Below are 25331 nucleotides of genomic sequence, written 5' to 3' on the forward strand. Positions count from 1 at the left end.
ACCACAATATGGGGTCAAATATTTTCAAAAGAATAAAAATTGCTAAAATAATCTTCTAAAAATCACAGTAGCTGAATAAAAGCAGGACCAAGATTATTCATGTGAGCAATGTAGCCCATGGGCCTATTTTTTTCCTTTCGTTTTCAACACGTTGACTATATATAGCGACTATAGTTACTGCAAAATCATGATTATCTATATAACCGCGTGCACTACGGAATGGGTTGAGAACATGAAATATTTAATGAGATCTGTAGTTCAGAGTGATAATCTTTTGATTGAAATTCTATATCAAATAAAACACGTACAGTAAGACTCTACCGTTACCCGAGGGCCACCAAAGCAGGGCCGTAAATTACATGGAGGCGGAGGAGGCAGCTGCCTCCTCCAACTTTTGAGCCAAAAAAAAATTAAAATTTAAAGTTCATTAGAATTTATGTTGTTTCCAATAACTAAGAACACGATACCTCCCTTAAAAAGCATTCCAAATCTTTCTTTTAGAATGAGTTAGTCAAGTAACATCTTAGAAGGCCCTAGAATCAAGGATTTTGCACGAAACGTGTTCAGTGTGCACAAAATGTGCTCAGCGTCTGGGGGCCTGGGCGGCCCCCAGACCCCCGCCTAATTTCCTGCCTCTTCCAAATTGAAGGTTAATTTACGGCCCTGCAAAGTAATACTGTTTTCTCATTTGTACTCGGCACTGCACACTCATTCTCAATATAAGAGCTCAAACACCAAAAAGATTTGTTAAAAATGAAAATTAAAGATATGAATGATACTATTATGCATAATGAAAATAAAATATCTATAGATTTTGTCTCAATTTTTTTTTAATCAAATCTAAATACATGAAATAATGACAAAGTGTTAAAAAGGAGGTTAATTTCATTTCAAATATGCACGAAAAATGTACGTTACCGTCGCTGTATCATCAAAATAGGTCTATAATTAAGAGTGTTATCGAAGAAAATTATATTTTTGGGGTTGCGTTTTAACACCAATAAATGTACCAACCTATATTCTCTGAATGTAAACATTCAAGTATTTTCCCCCTCTTAGAATAATGGCATCTATAAGGAATGATTGTACTGTTTTGCTGCTCCGTCCATGCATGTTCCGAAATGGAAAATTTCTCTTGGTGATGTGAACTGGAGAGGTCCTCTTGTCTATAATGATGGATGTGTGTACGAGTTTTGGGGAGAAATTCAAAGATGTAATGAACCCGAGACAGTTGGTTTGGTTACGAGGGACAGTCCATCGGACGGAGGACGTATACGTGCTGTTCTCTAGCGAAGTTTACACATTCATAGTAAACTGATTGTTCAGCTGTTGAGGTACAGAAACATTTTTATATCTATGACTTCATATCCATAATATTATATTTTGAATTTTAAAAGAATACATCCCGTTATCATACGAAATGTCGTTTTCAATTCAATATGTACAAAACACCATGTGAATAACACCATTTAACATACATAAAATATTACACCCTTTAGGTCCTACACATGAAACTTCCACAAACACAAAGAAAATTATTTAATTGTCTATGCATTTCTTCCAGCTGATATTACGTCCTTCTCAAAACTACATTAAAAGGAACAACTATGCTTTTTGAGCTATTTATACAAAGCAATATGCATGACTACTGTAGTTGTCAGCAGATTAGAGACGAGCAGGGGTCCTCGTTTGTTTCAGCAGAGGCTCAAAGTTTTTGTGAATATCCACTACGGTTAATTACCGATCTTACAGGAAATTCTCTGCAACTTTTAATTCTGGTGTCATGAGAAAAGGGTCTATATCTTTCGATGTCATAATTTACAGAATTCGACGTCAAAGTTCCTGAATATGAACTCAAAATCGCGGCAACGTAAAAAACAAAAACAAAAGAAAAACTTAGTTTGTTAGTTGTATTTGCTTACATCCCGGGTGCATTGTTTATATACATGCAAATAATCACTTACCAGTTCCAACAGAGAATCTTTTCATGCCTGAGAAGAATTCTTGTTAGATCCATGAGTACATGAAAGGTGACGATAACGAACAGTGATTTCTTTAAAGCTCAGTTTAGTAAATTCGTATAGGTTTTCAAATGAAAATACTACACACCACTCACATTTGTTTATATATTGAGTCGTACCGATATTATTTAATTATCTTAGTGCATATTGTTTAAAATTTTGATGCACCTTTAATTAATTTTAGATTAGATATACATTTATACCAAAGTATTTGATTTATCTCGCATATATCGATCTATGTACAGTCATGTATATATATTTGTAGCGTACATACATGCAAGAACTATTCTATAGAATCAATCTATCATCCAAACATACTAATATGATATATGGAACTGTAAAATTAGATTTCTAATAATCCCGCATTTCAATTTAATTTGAGACAAATATTTGAGGTCAAATGATGATAATGCAGTTACTAATAGTATTGTCCACAAGCCCCCCCCCCCCCCCCCCCCCCCCCCCCCCCCCCCCCCCCCCCCCCCGAAATACGATGCTATGTGCTTTTATGGTAAATTGTAAGCATTTTTCTTATTATAAGCTGAATAAAATTATTCAATATTCGTTATGGCTACATGCAGTATATACACAATTTACTTTAAATGTCGATATTAATTTGGGTTTAATCATTTAACATACATAAAATATTACACCCTTTAGGTCCTACACATGAAACTTCCACAAAAATAATTAGTAACTGCATTATCATCATTTGACCTCAAATATTTGTCTCAAATTAAATTGAAATGCGGGATTATTAGAAATCTAATTTTACAGTTCCATATATCATATTAGTATGTTTGGATGATAGATTGATTCTATAGAATAGTTCTTGCATGTATGTACGCTACAAATATATATACATGACTGTACATAGATCGATATATGCGAGATAAATCAAATACTTTGGTATAAATGTATATCTAATCTAAAATTAATTAAAGGTGCATCAAAATTTTAAACAATATGCACTAAGATAATTAAATAATATCGGTGCGACTCAATATATAAACAAATGTGAGTGGTGTGTAGTATTTTCATTTGAAAACCTATACGAATTTACTAAACTGAGCTTTAAAGAAATCACTGTTCGTTATCGTCACCTTTCATGTACTCATGGATCTAACAAGAATTCTTCTCAGGCATGAAAAGATTCTCTGTTGGAACTGGTAAGTGATTATTTGCATGTATATAAACAATGCACCCGGGATGTAAGCAAATACAACTAACAAACTAAGTTTTTCTTTTGTTTTGTTTTTTTACGTTGCCGCGATTTTGAGTTCATATTCAGGAACTTTGACGTCGAATTCTGTAAATTATGACATCGAAAGATATAGACCCTTTTCTCATGACACCAGATTTAAAAGTTGCAGAGAATTTCCTGTAAGATCGGTAATTAACCGTAGTGGATATTCACAAAAACTTTGAGCCTCTGCTGAAACAAACGAGGACCCCTGCTCGTCTCTAATCTGCTGACAACTACAGTAGTCATGCATATTGCTTTGTATAAATAGCTCAAAAAGCATAGTTGTTCCTTTTAATGTAGTTTTGAGAAGGACGTAATATCAGCTGGAAGAAATGCATAGACAATTAAATAATTTTCTTTGTGTTTGACAAAATAGTGTTTTAGTTTTACGATAACTCCAGTTAATTTAAACCCGATAAAAATTTTCCTATATTGTACAGAATTTTTATTCCAACTCGAAATACTCGAGATTACTTTATGTAAACACCATTAATTAAATACTTTCATCGATGAAACATTTTCAAGTAATGTTTTTGTTTATCGCCTTTCCAAGACAGTAAACATCGACGTCATGGCGTTATCTGCGGGTTTTGTTTGTTTGGTTGTTTTTGGGTTTTCTAAAAGTAAGAAACAAATATAGGAGATACAGGGGAAATTAATATGTTCTGACAGTGGTACGTTGTGGACGTCTTACACATATTGATGAAAGAAGACAAGGCTAAAACCGAGTCATTTGTACATTTCAATGATTGAGATGTACGTTACCGTTATGAATGTACTGGTTTTCCCAATTTCATTGCAGCATTAACCTTTTAAAAGAGCACATCTATTCTATCTATACACGGCAATATGAAATAATTGTCAAGATTATCAATATAAGAAAATTATGTTCATGAAATGTGAAAAAATAGTAATAGAACATCGCATGTAACATATTTAGCTAATGTTTATAATCAGTCATTTTAACATAGTGATGTTCACAGTTGGTTAATTATGCCGGTGAAATGTTCCTTTACTGGTAGTGTATAAGCAATACAAAATCCTTTTGCGGTTTCTACATGTTGGGCTGGGCAGATCAACTCTAAACCATTGTATTGTTAAATTTTGTTACATGAAAAGTTTAGAATTAAAGAAAACTAGACTTTCTATAATAATATAGATGGTTATAAAGTTTAAAATTCTTAATTTTAGCAGTATGATTTAGCTCCCCCCCCCCCCCCCATCTTAGTACTAGTGTTACAGCTACAAAAGAAACCTGCTTTTTAGGAAATTTAATATAGTAACACATAAATACTCGTGCCGAAAGGAATGAAATGAATTTGCATTTTTCGAGTTTAATTTTTTTCAGAACAGAAAAAAAAGAAAGATATGAGAGTCTTTAAAGGGAAGCTGAGTCGAGGCTTGAGGTTAGCCTTGTCGAATAGATACTAGAAAAAAGTGATTGCCAAGAGTTAGATAGTCTCAGATATGATTATGTATATATGGCATAGAACTTTTTTTTCCTTACTCTCATGCACAACCTAAATTCTCCTTCACAACGTTTGGATCGCTTGCATAGGCGTCATTTACCTCGTATATTTGCTAAATAATATACAAATCAAAGTCCAAATTTTGCTGCAAAGGTCGCAAATATTGTGAACTAATGGTAAGTATTGACAATTATGTTTAAAATGAAATAAACACAAATTCCTGTCGATAAATACGATTTTCTGGCAGCGTTTTCACTCCACCGACCTTCGCTTCAGAACAAAAATCGTTGCTACCAGGTAATCGATGACCCTTGCATTTTATAAGAGTGTAAAACAATAGAAAATAGAATTACTCATCGAATCACATTCTTACATTTTAGTTAAAATCTCACCAATTGCTTGCATTGAGACAATTTACCATCTATGCATGTGAAATTTGGGTATCGATTGCATAACCGGAAATCGATCTCTTTTGATTTCTATACATAACCTGTTGTTATGCAATTGATCGATTAGCAGACGTGACTCGGGCGCTTGACGTTACAAAAGAAAACAAATCATGCCTACATTGAACAAGATGTATCTGAAACACAAATGCCCCCGATAATGGCCAATTCCAATAATGACCATTGTCACAATTACAAATATCTTGGTACCAGTAGAAAGATCTTGTCACAAGAAAAACTCATGTGTAATATGAAAGCTCTAATATTTACCATTTAGAAGTTATGGCCAATGTTAAATCTTTAAAAAGTAGATCAAACCAAGGTCAAGGTCAAAGGGTCAAACATTTTGGCACCCACGGAAAGGTCTTGTCACAAGGAATACTTATGTGAAATATCAAAGATCTAGCACTTACTGTTCAAAAGTTATTAGCAAGGTTAAAGTTTCAGGCAGAATGACAGACAGAACAAAACAATATGCCTGCCCCCCCCCCCCCCCCCCCCCCCCCCCCCCCCCCCCCCCGATCTTCGAGGCATAAAAATATACATACATACTAAACACACACACACACACACACACACACACACACACACAAGGGCCCGGCCGGAAGGCATTGTTAACAAAAAGAAGTATCATTTAAGTATCATTTAAACATATTTAAATGTTCTATTGCATCTAACAACAGAAGATAATTCCAATATCATTTATTACAATTGTTTTGATTGGACAAAAATAAAACTGAACAAGAGTTTACACATCAATAAATCCGAAAACGCGATGTATTCATACACGCCTGAAAACAAATATATATATATTCTTTTTGCTACCAATCCGGAATCATTCCGTACTTAAAGTGAAGTTTACATCATCAAAAATTTCTGACGTCATACGCATATTCGTAAGGCATGCACATGTTTGAGGTAAGTTTTAAAATTTTATAGACTGGTTTCTAAAAATTTTGAGTTGTTTGTATTAACCTATAGCCTCCGTTAGAAAACGTTTTCCTGAAGGTCTTTTTATTCAATTATTGTAACAGGATCGGGAGAAAATGCATCATACTAGACCGGGATTCGAACCCAGGCCCACAGGCACTTGTTTCTGTAAATAGGTTGCAACTCATTTACAGAAACAAGTGTCCCCTGAATCTCTAGTCAGGTGCTCTACCAACTGAGCTATCCGGCTACCGGGCATCGAATTCAACCCGATTGACCGCTACATTCCTCCTTCCAAAGACCTTTAAATCCCACAGTTTCATACATGATGCCCCCCCCCCCCCCCCCTCCAGTCCTTGCGAAAGTTTTTTGGACCACATAGGACATTCGGTCCGGTGTAATCAATGAACACACCGGACCGAACCAACTTTTGTCAGACCGAAAAACCTAATGTAAAAAAGTGAAACACGTGAAAATGCAAAACCAAGGAAATCTTATTTATTATACTTGGGATCCCTCCCGTATAATACTTTAGACGGTCCATGCGGTTTTAATCACATTCATCTACATATTTGGATTTGTGTGCTATTTTTTCTTATAACAAAAATTTAAATGACTCCGCATCAAAATAGTAAACTTCAAAACAGGACACTGAGACATCGGACATTTCGGTCCGGTGTAAAAAATGATGCATCGGACCTCAGGCACTGTACATCGGTCAGGTCCGACGGTCCGATGTCTTTCGCATAGACTGCCCCCCTCCTTAATAATACCTTTATATTAAGGAGGACCCATGTATGAAACAAGTGCCTGTCTTTTATCCCCTAGAAGGCATTGAAAAATAAACACAGAACCATTAACTTATCCAAAATATGTGATTTCCTCGCCGATCACCCTCACAAGTCGTTCTGAACAGTCAGTTACTATAGGCCCACTTTCTGTATAAGCTTTAATTTGAGATAGTCACTTGTGAGATAAGGCCTACTAATATAATAAGTAGTAGTATCTCACAAGTGGTCATCTCTAAAGCTTGCAGAAAGTAGAAACTGACTATTCAGAACGACTTATGAGGGTGATCGGTGGGGGAAATAACATATTTTGGATAAATTATTGGTTTAGATGATTCTGTATGAAAATAATTTCATTCTAAAATGGGGGTATGTACATAAGTTTTATATACAAGCTATCCACACTTTAGGTGCCTGTGATGTAAAAGGAAGGGGGGGGGGGATGCAACATAACAGACCGGGACTCGAACCCGGGCCTCCGAATCTCTAGTCAGGTGCTCTCTGCATGGTCACCGGCGATCGAACCCGACTGATCGCTACAATATGTATATCCCCCAAGCATAAGAATTCCCACGGGTAGGAAGTATTCACTAAACATTATACCGATTTCTGCCGAGACAGCAGATGCAGGTTGATCTCAGTCATTGCCAAGTCTCGCGATAGATTAGCATGGCCGAGGTTTCCATAAAATATATTAAATAGAGCAACCATACCTAGGCCGAATGTAGCCAGACCTGTAATTTCACAATAAATTGTGATATGGAGTCCATTAGGTCTGTTACAATTCCATTGTTTATAGATGACACACGATCCGCATGTACGTTCATCGTATTTTTAGTGGGAACCAATCAGAACAAGCCCAACTTTTTGTTAGTCACTGATGTCAAGGGTTAGTGCGAGGCAACGAATCATTAACCCTTGACTTGTGAAAATGGGCGGGGTGGAACACTTACAAAGGTATAAAGGATGGGTCCTATAGCTTTTTACATTGACGAGGAGCCTCTACCAAAATATATTACCCACCCACCTTCCCCATGCCCCATCACCTTCCAGATATCTACCACTTAAATTCGTGGTCCGTGCATCCGCGCCTGCAGTAGATCGTGTACATGCAAAATTATTTTGGAACGTTTATTGCAATGTATACGCCCCCAGGTGTGCATTAAAAATTTGAGGCATATCTATGACATAGCTATAATAGTGGTTATGATTAATAAGCTACCAATAAAATTGTGAGTGTTAATGATAATGTGCAGAAATTTCTAGCTAATGTAATCCAGGGCCGCACACAATGGACCCACACAATCCGCACACTTTCCTATAGCGTGCTGCCTTAGATCTGTTATCCCACACAAACCCAATGACAATAGGATAAAATATACATTTGGTTTTTCCGACTTCGTAATGTTGACATCAACCAATATTATATCTAACGGAACATTAGGTGGGTGTAGATTACTTTAACAGCTTGACTGACTCTCTCTCTCTCTCTCTCTCTCAATACTTTATGTAGATCTTTCAAAATTCTGTAAAAGATATCTTTATTGAATTCAATTTCCAGAACTGTTATAAAGATGACCGCAGTTGGAGCCTGTCAGTGGATGATCGCCCTACAATTTTGTGTTATTGTTGACGGAGGTCTATCCAAAAATACTACTAATAATAATAACTTTATTGCGAAAGACATACATCTTATAGCATTATAACAAAACTGAACATGGATAATAATTACAAAGCTGAAAATAAACGGCCAATTCTTACAAAGACATCTAGCATACAATAGTATATAGTAAATACACTAGTATAATGATAGTAAAAAAAGGAGAATGACGATACAAATTACATATTATGGACTGTTCTTAGTTCAAGAGCTTTACAGATAAATTTCCCCAAGTTACAGAGTTCTTTAACATTGTTCACTCTTAATAGTTGTATAAATTTGAACATGGAGGGTTTACTCCAGTAATACCTTTTCACTAATTTAGCTCTAATCTGACAATATTCAGGACAGACTAATAAAAAGTGGTATTCATCCTCAATTTCAGTGATACATGTTTTACAAAACCTTTTTTCACGTGGTACATTTTTATGTCTGCCAGTTTCTATGGATAAATTATGAGATGATAGCCTTATTTTGGAGATACCCTTTTTGTACAATTTAGAAATACAAGTTGTGGCTTGTGAAATTAGTCGATCCAAAATAAAGTACTAATTTGACTGATATTTCGGCCTCACTTTGTTGTTTCTGTGAAGTGACCTTGTGGCATATGTATTTCTGCTGTCGATTCAATTACCATAAACTCCCTTACTTCCGTCATTGATAAGAAAGGAACGGTTACAACGCAATAGCTGTGCTACACGTGGTTTATTGAACGACACACTCGAGCACTCACGTTCTTGGGAGACTTGAAACCTTACTTGGAACCATTAAGTATAGTTAGATTTCGATTTTCTTTCTGACATTGATGATGCTTGTACCTTGCTTTGCATTAATAGCCAATAGTGTTTTGTGATTTGTTGTCATCGACTGCTTTGATGTCAAACGGTGCGTCTCACATGCAACCACAACTCATCATTATGTCTCAGACCTCGAAAATAGACAGGAGATTTTCATTGAGATGTTGAAGTGTCAGATTCAGATGATGAGAAGTGTTTACCTGTTGTTGTCACTTACCAAATGCAAGAATTTCAAAATCAGCTGAAAAACCTCCTTCAGACTGTGCCTATCAAATACCAGGAACATGGATCCATTTGCCTACTGAGGTTGTGCGCCATGTCCCCTAGCAACTAAGTCGCAGGGGACATAATCAATAGGAATACGTGGGTGCGTATTTAATTTGTTGCAATATAAAATCTACATGATGTAGTCTTTCGTTCGTGTATCAGACTATCAGTGGAGTTATTCTGTATTAAAAAGAGTCAAGTTTGGAACGATGAACGAAACGTTTTTCAGTGATACATTTATACTGTTCTTTGGGTGTAACACTAATTATTGGCTAATCTAGGGGAAGGGATACAAAGCCTGTACTCTTAGTTGAGAGGTAAGTATAGCTATTCACAGTGCATACCGCAGGCAATGACATTCTCCGGGCTCGATTCGGCAAACCCTAGATCCTCTCCCGTTAGCTTTCAGCATCCATTTATGAATCGGGCGTGCCGTATGCTGAGTTCTCTTTTAGATCCGGCCCTTTATGAAGGTAAGAGAATTTCTCCATCCTGAATGGACTGAAAACCTACAATCTATCAGTATATACATGTATAATAGATATATTGAGACACACACTTTAAGCAATCATAATATAAGCAATATACTCTTTAACAAAGCTGTGGAATTCATGACCCCTAGGTTCTGGCTCTAGGGTAGAACTTAATTGTCGTATATGGAAAATGCAATATATCTTTTAAAAAAATTCTTTACTTCTGGACACCAAGCAGTCAAACTGTTGGCATAATTATGATGAACCCTACACCAAAACCATGAAATTCATGACTCCCGGGTGGTGCTTGATTGGTCACATCATGTGTTGAAAATTCAATAAAAAATCTTCTTTACTACTGAACATGTGTCAAGCAGACAAACTGTGTGATTATGATGAACAATGTGATATTTAATACCCATGGTTGGGTCTTAGTTTAATAATGATATGTTGAAAATACAATATATTTTAGAAAGTCTTTGATAGGTTAAGTATTTGCATGATTACCTACATGTATAATGAGCACGGAGCCCTCTTTGAAACTGTAATTGAAATTCATTTGCCCTTTTAGAACTCGAATAGAAAAATCACATTTCACTGTGACACGATAAAACTTGCTCATTTATCTATGAATTCTAAATTATCGAATATACATGTATATGGTAGTTATACCAATATATTTATCATCTAATACAAGGTATGGAAGAGTACACACAGGCAACAATGATTTCTAAAGGGTAAGAAATATTCATACTCGGGGTACCTAAAAGTCCATGGGCCTTTTGTTGTAAATATACACACCCGTGCATGAAAGGTTACCGAGTTTGCATCGTGCGGAGTTTCATATTCGAGAAAAATGCAAGTTTTGTGGAAAAGTATGAGTATATTTTAAATTGATAAGATATATTTTGATATGTTACCTTCATCAAAAACTGGAAGGATACATCATATTTATTTTAAAATATATTCATATACGCAATTTACTCTGATCGGGGCATAAAAATATACTTCGATCTGGATATAACATCGGTGAAATTCTATCAAATCATTAAAGGGACTGATTCAGGTCTTTTGAAGGAATTTTTCTTCTTCATTTTTTTTTTTATGTTAAACCTCATTTAAAGTTGACAACCAAACTTTGAACCTTCGGATATAGGCAATATTTTAGCCCCACTCTGTTATATAAACAAGACTCGAGCCTTGTACAGTGTACAGGTAGTAGTTACCCCATATGATATTGTTGATTATGTGCAGATACCCGATGGGCGTGGTCATCATGACACTCGGGAGCTACGCTCCCGAGTGTCATGATGACCACGCCCATCGGGTATCTGCACATAATCAACAATATCGGGTATCTGCACATAATCAACAATATTATATGGGGTAAGTGACTTGTACCATAGTTTACTATTATTCATTATATTTTGTAGCTTTCGGAAGCGCGATCGCCTGTTTACAATATGATGCCAATTGTTATGTCTTTACATTACACTTTGTACACCATATATTTCTATCATAATGACTTTCTATCACCGAAAAATGTATGTTCATTATTTGTTTTTAAAAGGCCGTTTTTAAAGTGCATATAAATGTTTGGACTGTTGGTTTTGATATTTTATTTAACGTTTACGCATTCTGCGACTTTTAGTACCGGTATTGGCTTTAAAGAATTGAAATTAAAAAATTCAAATAAAATTCTAAGAACCCATATTCGTGCATTTTTCTGTTTAAAAATTTAGCAATATATTCAACTGACGATGGTGGTTACTCTTTTGAAAATCCTATTTGATATCCTTCATTCTAATACATATTTTGACTAAATTGGCTGGAAAAACATTTACATGTATATACAATAGATTTAAAAAAAAAAAAAATGGTGAAACATTAGAGAGAAAAAAAAATTAAGAATTGTAAGACGCGAAACCATAAAAGAAACAAAAGTCTGATTCACTCTGTCCGCTAAACAAGTTTATCTCTCAAACGTGTTCTTATCACGTGACTGAGTCTTTTATAAAACTCTTTAAAAATGATACCCGTATTTCTACGTACACGACTTGAGAATATGGAAATAGAAAGTCTTTGGGACGATACCATTGACGATATTATCTTGTATCAAGGTTTAAGGGAGATTCAGTACGAATATCTATAATGTATTTGGAGAACTTAGTCTGGGTCAGTTATCCGTGTTCTGATATGTGCAATTTTTGATCCGGAGGAACTTTATACAGTGGACAGTGATGTTTTTTTTTTTCGAGAATGTGGGCGGGGTTTGAAGAAAAGTGTGGGTTATGTACAGATAACCCACACTTTTAACACAAGAAAGCACGCCAAACTATGGTACAAGGTTCGTTATCCAAGTGTCCGATTCGATTACTCTCAATGCTAATTTTGTAATTTAAAGCATCCTAATTTTGCACAGACACATTTAAATGGCACATTTTACCTAAAGAATACTTGAAATGTGATCGATAACCCAGCATTTTCAAGGCTTTGTAAACAGTAACATACCCCATTCTTTGTTTTTTGTGAAACCTTTTCAACACTTTAGACAGTAGATTTATATCATGAAAAGTGAAAAACTAAATTTTAGGGGAAATCGTGAATCAGTTCCCGTGGCGGATCCAGGGGTGGGGGAGAGTCCGACCCCCGGAACTCCCCCCTCTCGTCAGAAAATTTTGCTTGAAAAAGTTAAAAATAACGCATTTTGAGGGTGAATCCCCCTTTTGAAAACCAAATTTAATGGTAGACCCCCTTAACAAAAATCCTTGATCCGCCCCTGGTCCCTAACATTTCAATAGACTGTATTTTCTATCAGAACCGTACGATCTTTTCCAGTCTGCCTTGCCTTTGTACTTCATCTGCCTTAGAGCGGGTACACACATTCAGTGAATGGCCTGGTTACAGAGGTTTCGACAACACCCTGTGAAGGTTTGAATGAATCAATGAAGTTTGAGTCATCAATGAAAGCCTATACTAGTGTGACTATACAGAAAGGTACGTTTATCAGTTAGACATTCTTCAAATTATAGCTTGATCTAGTTATTTGTTCCGGTATTTCTTTCATCAGACGGTGAATCGTCCATATTAGGTTAAGTTATTTAAAGCGCCAATTCACTGCGTTTGAACACGTATACACGAGTGCACAAGTGTAGATGCATACATACATGTGTGAGGTAGTTTCAGATACTAGTAAAGTGGGTAAAAATCGAATAAAGGTAATAAAATCATGAAATGTATTTCTGTCTTCAGTCTGTTTACGTCCTATAAAGTTCACGTGATCTTGAATTGTCTCATGCTGCCTGTCATACCCCATGGATTTGTAGCTGTAAGAGGTAGGACTGAATTATTTAGGATGTGTACATATTGTATGAATGGCATTTGATATATATTGATGCTAGTGCAAGCGAACAATATCAATTACACATTCATTCACGTGAGGGTAAATTCATGGATGGGTAGGCTTCTTAATCATAGTAGCGTGTTTTTAACAGGTAAAATTTTGAAGGTGTATATTGGTGAGTTAACTGAAGCATATTATAAATGAGTATTTGTATTGCCCCGTCTTTCGGCTTCATGTACATCGAGCTCGACGCAACATTAGTGGATTTGATTTTGTTGGAAGGCGGTTTCGGTTTTACCCCTGTAACAAATATTCGGGAAACAATGTAATGTGTGTACGGGTTGTTTACATGTACATAAAAACTGGTTAAAATGACAAAAAAATTATTTCAACAGTTTAAAAAAACCTGCTGCTTCAAAAATACATGTATATATTTAAATTGATGGATATCACGAGAGTCATTGTATAATAAACACACAACAGAGATATACTCTTTTCAATATCAAATACACTGTAGTGTACCAAATCTTTTATACCCAGTGAATAAAATTCCTCCAAAAGATATATTTCTATCACACACAAATTTTGAATGAAATAAAGATTTTAAAACCTGTAAGTTTCTCTAGATAACACGGGACCAAGTCCCCCCCCCCTCCCCCTCCCCAACTCAGAGCAAAACACGACTGGATAGCTTGTAAAAACCTGGATGTTAGTGAGAATGAGATGATCAAGGAATGACAGACAATACAACTTATCATTGGCTCAAATGTTTGACGTGTTTCATACCGATTGTTGGGTCGTTCTTGGCAAATTGATTTTGACTATACGGATGAATCCGTTTTCCTGATCAAAACATAGGGCTCACGGCGAGTGTGACCGGTCGACAGGGGATGCTTACTCCTCTTAAGCACCTGATCCCACCTCTGATATGCCCAGGGTTCCGTGTTTCCCAACTCTTTATTTTGTATCCATTTTGGGAGTTATGAGATTGATCACTGTTAGTTATCTTCGCCTTTCATACTATTCAATTGTTTCAACTGAAGCATTTGCCATATGTAATGTTGTCAGGGCCGTAAATTAACCTTCAATTTGGAGGAGGCAGGAAATTAGGCGGGGGTCTGGGGGCCGCCCAGGCCCCCAGACGCTGAGCACATTCTGTGCACACTGAACATGTTTCGTGCAAAATCCTTGATTCTAGGGCCTTCTAAGATGTTACTTGACTAACTCATTCTAAAAGAAAGATTTGGAATGCTTTTTAAGGGAGGTATCATGTTCTTAGTTATTGGAAACAACATAAATTCTAATGAACTTTAAATTTTAATTTTTTTTGGCTCAAAAGTTGGAGGAGGCAGCTGCCTCCTCCGCCTCCATGTAATTTACGGCCCTGGTTGTCTGTTTAGAGTTCGTCGTTTAGATTTAGAAACCCGATTTTCCTGAACCATGGGAATCCGGGTTAGAATAGGTCGTCAGTACCCATTGCTTGTCGTAAAAGGCGACCAAATGGAGCCGTCCTTCGGATGAGACCACTAAAACAGAGGTCCCGTCTCACAGCAGGTGTGGTGCGATAAAGATCTCTACCTGCTCAAAGGCCATAAGCGCCGAGCAAAGGCCTAAATTTTGCAGTCCTTCACCAGCAATGGTGACGTCTTCATATAAGTGAAAAATTTTCGCGAGGGACGTTAGACAATATACAACCGATTTTCCCGAGCGATTGTTAAAAGCCATCCGTACAAAGCACGGAACCAGTCATCCGTACAAAGCACGGAACCAGTCATCATCCGTACAAAGCACGGAACCAGTCATCCGTACAAAGCACGGAACCAGTCGTCAGCGTTTTCAATATGTTTACAAATAAGGATTTTAAGTTTTGTGCCTTAACATTGTCACAATTCTCTACTTGAAGAAGAATGCTTACATGTCTAATATAGTCAAGGACGAACTGAGGAACAACAGAAACGACGAATTCCAATCGCAGAAAGTTTGCTAGTTTTGAAGGAGTGTCAGATGACAATTTGACTCTGACCACACAGTGTATAAAACATTCACTACATATGAGTACTGTTGGAGAAGCCATGACAGAGTACCGACACCACCAGGTAGCCGTCCACCTGGTTTCTGAGAGTTTTAGCATACATTGCCGATGCCTGATGTCTGGCGCATTCAAGTAATACATCTTCGTTTTCGTACATAGACATGGAAGTCCAGATTTTCGTTCTTAATTTGCCTGACACCATAAAGAAACCAGGTAAGTTTGGTCAACACATTCATTGTATTTTCCGCTTCAGGTATTGCATTGCATCTGTTAACAATAACAAGGTTTATAGCAATATGGGAACTGCAGTGTGCAAAATACTTTGCATCGGTGCACTCATCTCGAATTCTCTTTTGAACGCTTGATGGAGCATCCATCATAACCCTGGCCCCACATACTTCCAAGATAAAACCCCCACTTTTAAGTCAGTGTGTTCAATACAGCGTTCATACTCTTGAATTGACAACCGAGAATTTCCTGGTACATCGGTTGTTTCGTCAGTCATATGCTGCAGATAAGATTTTTCGTACCTATGACGAATATTTTCTCGAACTTCAATTTCACACTGTTGATTAATATCAGTTTATATTTTGGGAGACGTATTTTTACTTTGCATTCAACATGATAAAGTGAAGATGACGAACAGTGACCAATTTCACAATTCTTATAAAGAATACACATTCAGAAAAGGGCAAACACGGACCCCTAAACACACTGGAGGTGGATCAGGTGCCTAGGAGGAGTAAGCATTCCCAGCTGACCATATGAGATTTCAAAACTATCAAATTCTGTATTCCAGTCAATAAAAAACTAAAGATTGTGTTCCTCTTTCCGAGGTTCTTCCAATATCCTAGAAAAGCAACATTTTCTTGCCCAGCTTGATGATAGAAAGCAATGCAGATTTATTTTGATTATATTTTTCATATATGCGTTACTTTTTTCCACGAAAGATTTTTGTTTTCTTTCTGCAATCATCAGGAACATTTCAGACTTTTCTGGGGGAAACTTCGTACGTCTCGGAAGAGACAATGCTATTCAATATACCCCTTTTCTCTCCCGTTGCATTTTCCCAGTCTCTAAACACAACTATTATGTCAGAATTCGGGACAGTATCTGTATACTGGTGGGGGAAAGCAATACAGGAAGCACAGAAGATGCTGTCAGCTGAGACAGAGAGTTCAAGGCCACTGAAGTTTCCACCTTTCATTGCTGATTCAAGGGATATTTGCCTTTAGAGAACTTCAATTTCATCTGAACAATTCTTCCTTGTCAATATCAAGTCAGTAACTTATTTACAAAATTCATTGGCTCTCTTTAATCTTGGATAGACAATCTTCAACGAGAATGACCATAAATAGTGTCTGTTGGAATGGGGCGACTTGGAATGGTTGAACATGAGTTACTCACTGACACGCATACACGTGACAGAATCTTACTCATTGCCTTCTGTTTGTTTGCAGTTGAAGAATCTGTTACATGTTACCTATCCTCCCGAAACCTGGTGACACACAGGGCCTCCACAGAGCATCTCCATCCACTCCTGTTGGCTGCTGCTGTTCTCGCTTCCTTCCATGACTGCCAGCCAGCATCTGTCTTCTCTTTTTCTACCGTGCGACGCCATGTTGTTTTTGTAGCCCACGCTTTCTTTTGCCACGTGGAGCCCGGTCACTGGTAGGATGTTGTCTCAGTGTGTATCTAATAAATCTCCATCTTTACCTTGCTACTTCCTCACTAATTGGTCTCATTTTAGTTCTCTGTAATAGGTCTTCATTTTTCACCCCACCTTCCCATTTTATCTTCATTAATCTTCTTATGCCTTTCTTCTGGAATGTGTCTTTCATCTTGTTGTCTCCCTTGTTCATTTTCCACGCGTTACATCTATATAAAAGCACTGGAAGTGCAAGTGTTTCGTATAATTTGAATTTGGTTTTCCTTTTAATGTTATTTCTTTAGCCTGGTAAAGGTATTTCTTGCTTTAGAAAGCCTGTTTTTAATATATCCCATTCCCCCTCCTTCTGGTGTTACTGTAGCTCCTAAGTGTGTAAACGAGTCTACTTCTTCTATTTCCTCTCCTTTGGTGTATATTTTCTCCTTGTTTTACCATTTATTCTCATCACTTTTGTTTTCCCGATATTAACTTACTTTAGCCCCATTCTCTCTAGTTAGAATAGATCCTCAGTACCCCTCGCTTTTTGTAAGAGGCAACTAAATGGGGCGGTCCTTCGAACTGAAAAATTGTTGAGTGTGGCGGAAAATATCAATAATCAATCAATCATTGAATGAGACCGCAAAAACCGAGGTCCCGTGTCACAGCAGGTGTGGCACGATAGAGATCCCTTTCTGCTCAAAGGCCGTAAGCGCCGAGCATAGGCCTAAATTTTGCAGCCCTTCACCGGCAGTGGTGACGTCTCCCTATGAGTGAAATATTCTCGAGAGGGACGTTAAACAATATTCAATCAACCATTATCTCTGCTTCTATCATATCAGAACTGTTCAACAGAGCGAGTGCTCGCCTCTAGCACCAAAGGATTATATTGGGAATGTTCGCTGGCGCACGATGTATTCCACCTGCCACAATTATGTGTATTATGATGTAATTCAGGAGACATTCAATATTACTTTTATTTTATATATATTGAAGTGTTCACTGAAAAGGAGTTTGAGAAAACTTTCAAAATAAACATTACTTGTACAAAGCTAATGTTTTTTTAATCGATTAATCTGATATGTGCATTTTCCTCTGTATATAAGCGGTACAAGGGCTAAGCTCGTTTTGGTCCCGAACTCTGCAATTACATGTACCATAAATCTATATGTATGGTATCACAGAGTTCGGGCCTAAAATGGGCTTAGCTCCTTTGGTTCAGGAGCTGCTGGGCAACATCAGATTTGTCCATGTTTATGTTCTCTATATCAGCAACTTTTATTTGACTTCATTTTTTATTGCAACAAAAATACCTCCCATCCACATCTATGATATGATAATGAAAATAGTACACGTGATCATCGGCAACTAATTCGTACAGTGCCAAGGAATAGCTGTGAACTGTATTGTTTACAATTAGAAAGGTGACTCCTGGAAATTTAGGGCGTGTTTATCTCAAGGTAACACACGAAAACGTAATTTATAAAGATTTAAAACTCAGTTTGCGCAGCCAGACACGGGCACCTGCCTGTGTAAGAGAAGGCTTCACGACGACAAGAAAGATACCGCTACTTCACGATGCATTAGTTTTGGAAGCGAATAGAAATGATGGGTTATGTTTTATCTATCATCTTTACTATTTAGCTGATCAATTATTGCGTGTAGACAATCGATTGGATATGAATAAACAAAGTCGGACTGTTTCGAATCGTTTCCGCGAGAAATAATATGAATAACATTTATATGAAACATGCATGGTGCCCCCTCCCCCTATACCACCACAACACGTGCACACTCAAGGCAAAACATATAGTCACTGGTGTATCTGTAACCACTTTCAGGAGATTTTATTTCTTCCTCTCATGGGAAGAGTGCCTTCCAATACTTCCTTTACCAAAGAATTCGTCGAAGAACCAGGGTTTTTTTCCCTTTAGATATTCTTTTTCTCTGATTTGCGTAATAAATTCCCTTGAAAAATATTTTTTCATTTCAAAATGTTTTTTTTCCCCAAACATGGTCACGTTTGAAAATCACCATGGTTAGTCGGCACGGAATACCATCGTCTGTGGCCCTTTATTACTGGCTGGAGAAATTTAAGGAATTCAAAAAATAAACATATAAATATAAAGTGCAAACTTGCGTTGATAATGGCTGACTGAAAGTCAAACTTACACATGTGTATATCACAATCTTCCAATCTCCTATGGAGGGATATCTTTATTACATTATACGCTGGTAATGTCAATCAAGATACATGTATGTCTCCTCATGAAAGTAGTGAGGTAGATTGATAGTTTCATATCTGTATTATAATATTAATATTTATAAAGCGCTGTACACAATAAAAATGATACAGCATGTTATGAAAGTAGTAAAAGGAAATTACAATAGCATTAGACAGATAATGTCAAAACAATGGTAGCAAAACATCAATAATGTGAAGTAAAATTACTAAAATTTAAAACATGCTGTATTGGTGATATATGATAATTTTGCAATCTCCTGTATCTGCACTGACATATTTATCTAGCTATAAAAAATGATAAAAGAACATTTGCATACTTTGACAGTTATAAATTTAGATGTTTTATGATTATCGATCGCATTTTATTGCAACAAAAAAACCTATTAAAAAGGAAAGCGAATTGAATGACCAAGTATAGAATTAGATTTCTGGTCTCTTTGTATTGTGAAGGCTATAATGATAGTTAAAGCGGGGGAGAGGGGGGGGGGGGTAATTTCAGCAAAATCACAAATACTTCATACTTCTATTGTTTTCATACCCATGCAAACTCGAAATGTATCCTCAAAATGATATACAAATAAAGCCTTACGATGAGGTTAACCCATAGATATATCAACTTATGATGAGGTTAACCCATAGATATATCGACTTATGATGAGGTTAACCCTATGGGTTAACATAGATATATCAACTTATGATGAGGTTAACCTATAGATATATCAACTTATGATGAGGTTAACCCATAGATATATCAACTTATGATGAGGTTAAACCATAGATATATCAACTTATGATGAGGTTAACCTATAGATATATCAACTTATGATGAGGTTAACCCATAGATATATCGACTTATGATGAGGTTAACCCATAGATATATCGACTTATGATGAGGTTAACCCATAGATATATCAACTTTGGAAGAAAGTGAACTCGCTTGTTAAGAGAAAGTCCCTTTGATGAAGAATTTTCCACTTGAAGGGCTTTATCTCTAAACATGCCGAGGCTCTTCTCTTTTTAGGGGAATTATGTTTGACCAAATGCTTAGATTTGCTTAATTTTTTTTAATGAATTTATATTTAAAGTCCAAAATGAAATATTTCAAATTAATTGAATACCATATTGTTCATGAAAACTGTTCGCCAAATTATTATGATTTTTAAACTTTATTTTACGACGATCAAAAAGAACCCAAGTTCTACAATCGATAGCGCTAAAACTGAGATGTTTGAACTTCCGGGCGTCACTTACAGGAGTGTTTAGATTTACTGATGATATATCAGTGTTATACATGTACATCGCTAATTTCTTGTAGTTTCTATTTAAAATTTATTATTTATTTACTTCTTGCACTTAGATCTATTACAATTTGATAACAATGTTTGGTTTTGCGCAATGACTTCGATTTTCATAGGATCTAAATATCTAAATCGCTATTCCTGAAGTATGCTGGTGTGAAGCGTCGCAATTCATGATTTTATTGTTTTTTGGGGTTTTTTGTTGTTGTTTTTTTTGTTTTTGTTTTTTTGTTTCTTTTTTATTATTATTATTATTACACACATTTATTGAGCTTTGACGTGTATTAAGAAAATGAAAAAAAAAAGAAAAGACTTATGGGGAGAACAACTTTCCGGGAAAAGTATCATTTTTCTATCAATTTTCATTGCTTTTTTTTTTTTAAATATCATGCATCAGTGAATTGTTTTATTGTTGCAAGAAAAAAAAAAATGTAATTATGCAAGTAAGTGATTAAGACTGGATATTACCATTACAAAAATATGAAAAATGCGTAAACAATGCATGTACCGGCATCTTTCCACTTATTCCACATCCTATATATAAGACATCGCGAGGTGTGAAATACAGCTTATTGTTCGGCCTAAAGTCATTATGGATTACTAAAACCAAGGATTTTTCCTTTTGTGCTGTGAACTGATCCCTTATTTCTTAATAGTCAGACTGGTCAGTCGGATCGATATGTAAATACTGTATCACAATCACAACTTCTCATAGCCATCGTTCAGTCAAGTGTCAAACTGTTTAGAAAATGATAATAGTCTCATAAAACTTGAAAATGACGGACCTCCCGTCCGTTTGAAACCAGAAAAAAAACCTAAACAAATCAAATGCAAGATAGAAAGATATAATCATGTGTTTCCTTATGAACGCCTGTGGCAACAACACAGCTGGTGACATCCAATATCGTATTATAACACGTACCATTGGAAAGCCATTGTCACAAGGCTCTATGTCCTCGTAACATCCGCTGTATAGAAAGGGGTGCTCACTTTATGTTAAGGTCGCAAGGTCATTGAACGTGTTGGAGAGAGGGCTTATCAGTTATAGGCAATGTAAAAGTGGCCACAGGGTTTTCAAATGTGGCACCGTCTAATTAAACGGGGGGAAATCGTATATCCCCGATTCGAGGGGGGGGGGGGGCATAAAAAATAAACCATGTTTACATATTTTCCTTTAGACTGGCTAATCATGACTTAGATGCGTTTTGTATTTGACCATGTTTTTATCCGTAGTCGTCCGAGATTCAGGGACATAAAGTTATTAGTTAAACTATTTGTCCGTAAAATAAATTAACCTTGGCCATAACTTTTGAATTCTTAGTGATAGGGCTTTCATATTACACCTGTGTATTCCTTGTGACAACACCTTTTTTTGGTACTAGAGTTACTTTGCTGCCATATGGGACATGCGTGTTTGAAGGTAACAAACACCTATTGTTTGTGATTGTTTCGTGCTGGCAACATACTGGAAAATCACCATATTTTCGTGACGTAAAATGTTCGTACTTTTACTGCAAAATCACCATGTTTTCGTGACGTAAAATGTTCGTACTTTTTTTAAAAGATCGTTTTGGTTGGTCACTATATTCTATTGTGAAGATTTAGAAAGCAACGAAAACAGACTTCCGTGAAATTGGTGATTTAGAGGTAGATTTATTTCAGTTTTGATAATTGGATACAGCGCTCGTTTTCATATGAAGGGATAGAACCCACGCCCCCAATATACTATTTTCTCACTGGATCAAAGTATATTTGTTAATATTTCACAGTAACAGGATCGATTTCAATTTCTAAAACACTCTTGTGTTGTGCGAATTCGAATTGTTTTGAAAATATAGGGTCATCCACCCTCAAATGGCGATGTCTGTAATTACATGCTATAAGCTGGGCGGGTGTGAAACACAGCCAGGTATAATGATTGATGCGATAGATTTCTTGCACAATATCGATTTTATACCACCGGGATGCAGTTTTGTATTGTAGGCTTTACCACACATAAATAAATAAAGGAATAAATAAAACAATAATCATCTCAATATCAGAATACACTAGAGCAGTAGATAAATACAACCATCCACATTGTAACAGAAAATTAATCAAACCATGGTCTGTAAGATCAGAGAGGGGCCAGAGCCACAATATTGACATGTTAGATATCATATTCACAATAACAATGATTAAGGCTACATTTTGTTAGAGTGATATGCAAGCATTTCTACCCATAGTATATTGCCTCAGGGGTTAGGGTTGGCCTACCATTGTATAGTATGATGTATCAATATTTTGGGACTATGTGTAAATGCACATTTAGAGAATAATATGGTTATTTAGTGGAGTAGCTCAGTGGTAGGGCGTTCGCTTCGTAAGCGGGAGGTCGTGAGTTCGAGTCCCGCTCGAATCATATGCATGGCCACGTCAAACCTAAGACGAGAAAAATAGGAAGTGATTGCTCATTCGCCAAACACTCGGCATTTAGAGGTGAGAATCACGGGTCTTTCGGATATGACCTTAAAAACGGAGGTCCCGTGTCGCGGCAGGTGTTGGTACGTTAAAGAACCATCACTGCCATGACCCTGAGTGGTAAGCATAGGTCTAGATTTGTGGTACTTCACCTACAGCTGGTGACGTCGCAATATGAGTTAAAACTTCTCAACGGGACGTAAAACAAGCATGCAAGCGAATTTTTGAACATAACAAATGCATATTCTCAAATAACAACTTAATGTGTGAATGTATTTAGTACATATTCTAAAGACTCTCTCTCTCTCGCTCTCTCCTCTCTCTCTCTCTCTTCTCTCTCTCTCTCTCTCTCTCTCTCTCTCTCTCTCTCTCTCTCTCTCTCACGAGTATTTTACGCTGAATGAATCCTTGGAGAAATTGATTTTTTGCCATCTGGAACTTTTATAGATAACACGACTTAATGAAATAAACATTTGCAGACGTTGTTTTAGATTGCTATTGAATGACGTTTTCTGGATTCATACCTGGTGTTGAGTTATTAACGAACATTGGTTTCTTTTCAGAGAGATGATGCGAAATTATAATAAGACGTGGGTCCTAGTACTGGTCGGTTTCTGTCTTGGGTGGTTATCAACGTACATTTATTATAATGGTGCAATGGATTCCGTTGTGAAATTGAACCAGAGACGCATTGCATCAGCTCTCAGCAATATTCCGAATGTCTACACCCCAAGACCACATAAAGATCTGAATATTCCGAATGTCTACACTCCAAGACCACATAAAGATCTGAATATTCCGAATGTCTACACCCAAAGACCACATAAAAATCTGTCTACGAAGCAGTTTCCTGTACACGAGATCCCAACAACTAAGCGCTACATGGAGGATAATAAGTCGGGAATTGTATTTAGCAGAAATATGACCATGTGGAAAATACAGCCCGGAATGTGTAGCACAAACACTACTGCCTTCCATCGAGCCGTTTTACGGACATCCGTGGGGTCCACGCCTATATTTATTTATGATCCCAAAAATGATATATGGGTGAGTGGACACATAGTGAAATACGGCAATTGGGAAGGAAAACACATAGATTTGATTATAGATTTACTAAAGCAGGATCCAGAATTGCAGTTTTTAGACATTGGTGCTAATGTGGGTGTATTTGCCCTCCCGGTCGCCCTTTTTGGAAGGCGTGTGTTAGCGATAGATGCTCTCGCCATGAACATACAGCGATTATGCTCTTCTGTGATTGTAGGAAATTTTAGCGATCGGATTAAGATTGTATACAATGCTCTTTCGGATGTGCACGAACTGGTTTCACTGGGAAAGGACAATAACAATGTCGGTGGCACATTTGTGGCGAAGGATAAAAATTCCAACAAAGTGAGAGGCAGCAATATTGTAGGAAACTATGGAACTGTACAGACGATCACATTAAATAATATCTTATCTCTACCAAATTTCGACTTTAAAAAAGTTGTCATTAAAATTGACGTTGAGGGTTATGAAAATAGAGTTTTCAAAGGTGCCGAACAGTTTTTCGATAATGTGAATGTACAAGCGGTATTAATGGAATGGATGTGGCTTAAAACGGGAAATGCTGGTCAGGAAATTATAGACTTCATGTTACGTAAAAATATGGAACCACACATACCAGACAAATTACCCAACCCGCTTCCTGTTGATCGTCGAGCAAATTGGCCGAACGACGTTTTATGGAGGAAAAAACTGTAATAAAAAGTAATTTAATACCTATCTTGTGTGTTTCAAGATTCTTTAAATCCTCTAGAAAAAAAAAATGTAAGTACCTATGCTGTTTTAATGTATTCCATTTCTCAATATAAAATCTTATATATTACAAAATTATATGTCACAGGGATTTCTTATATATTACAAAATATGTCACAGGGGTTTCTTATATATTACAAAATATATTACAGGGGTTTCAACTGTCTCGTTTAAAGTCAGCATTTTGCTAATTCTATGGTCGTTATAGAGATCTAGTTTGCCAATACAACCTGTCATAGGGTGAAATGCTGTCTGACGTGTTTCATGCCGATTGTTAGACCGTTCTTGGCACACTGATTTTTACTACGGATTAAGATATAGGGCTCACGACAAGTGTGACCGGTCGACAGGGGATGCTTATTCCTCCCAGACACCTGATCCCATCTGTGGTATATTCAAGGGTCTGTGTTTGCCCAA

General features: G+C 36.6%; 1 protein-coding gene across 3 annotated transcripts; it reads left to right on the plus strand.

Annotated features, from left to right (window-relative positions):
* Positions 1 to 9299: 9299 nt before the first annotated feature.
* On the plus strand, positions 9300 to 24992 carry LOC125668129 (uncharacterized). Of its 3 annotated transcripts, none has more exons than XM_056153163.1 (3): positions 9300 to 9941; positions 12936 to 13094; positions 23684 to 24992. In XM_056153163.1, the coding sequence occupies exon 3, from the start codon at positions 23688 to 23690 to the stop codon at positions 24858 to 24860; it is 1173 nt and encodes a 390-aa protein (XP_056009138.1). In that variant the 5' UTR covers positions 9300 to 9941; positions 12936 to 13094; positions 23684 to 23687; the 3' UTR covers positions 24861 to 24992. The 3 variants fall into 3 exon arrangements, with proteins under 3 accessions (XP_056009138.1, XP_048757893.2, XP_048757900.2); XM_048901936.2 differs by lacking the exon at positions 9300 to 9941 and adding an exon at positions 10800 to 10834; XM_048901943.2 differs by lacking the exon at positions 9300 to 9941 and adding an exon at positions 13350 to 13432.
* The last annotated feature ends 339 nt before the right edge of the window (positions 24993 to 25331 follow it).

Source organism: Ostrea edulis, chromosome 1 (assembly GCF_947568905.1).
Source record: "Ostrea edulis chromosome 1, xbOstEdul1.1, whole genome shotgun sequence".
In the NCBI taxonomy this organism is placed as follows: Eukaryota; Metazoa; Mollusca; class Bivalvia; order Ostreida; family Ostreidae; genus Ostrea; species Ostrea edulis.

What these genes read in the sequence shown, in the direction of transcription:
- LOC125668129 (XM_056153163.1), top strand. Translation starts at nt 23,688, where the DNA reads ATGATGCGAAATTATAATAAGACGTGGGTCCTAGTACTGGTCGGTTTC.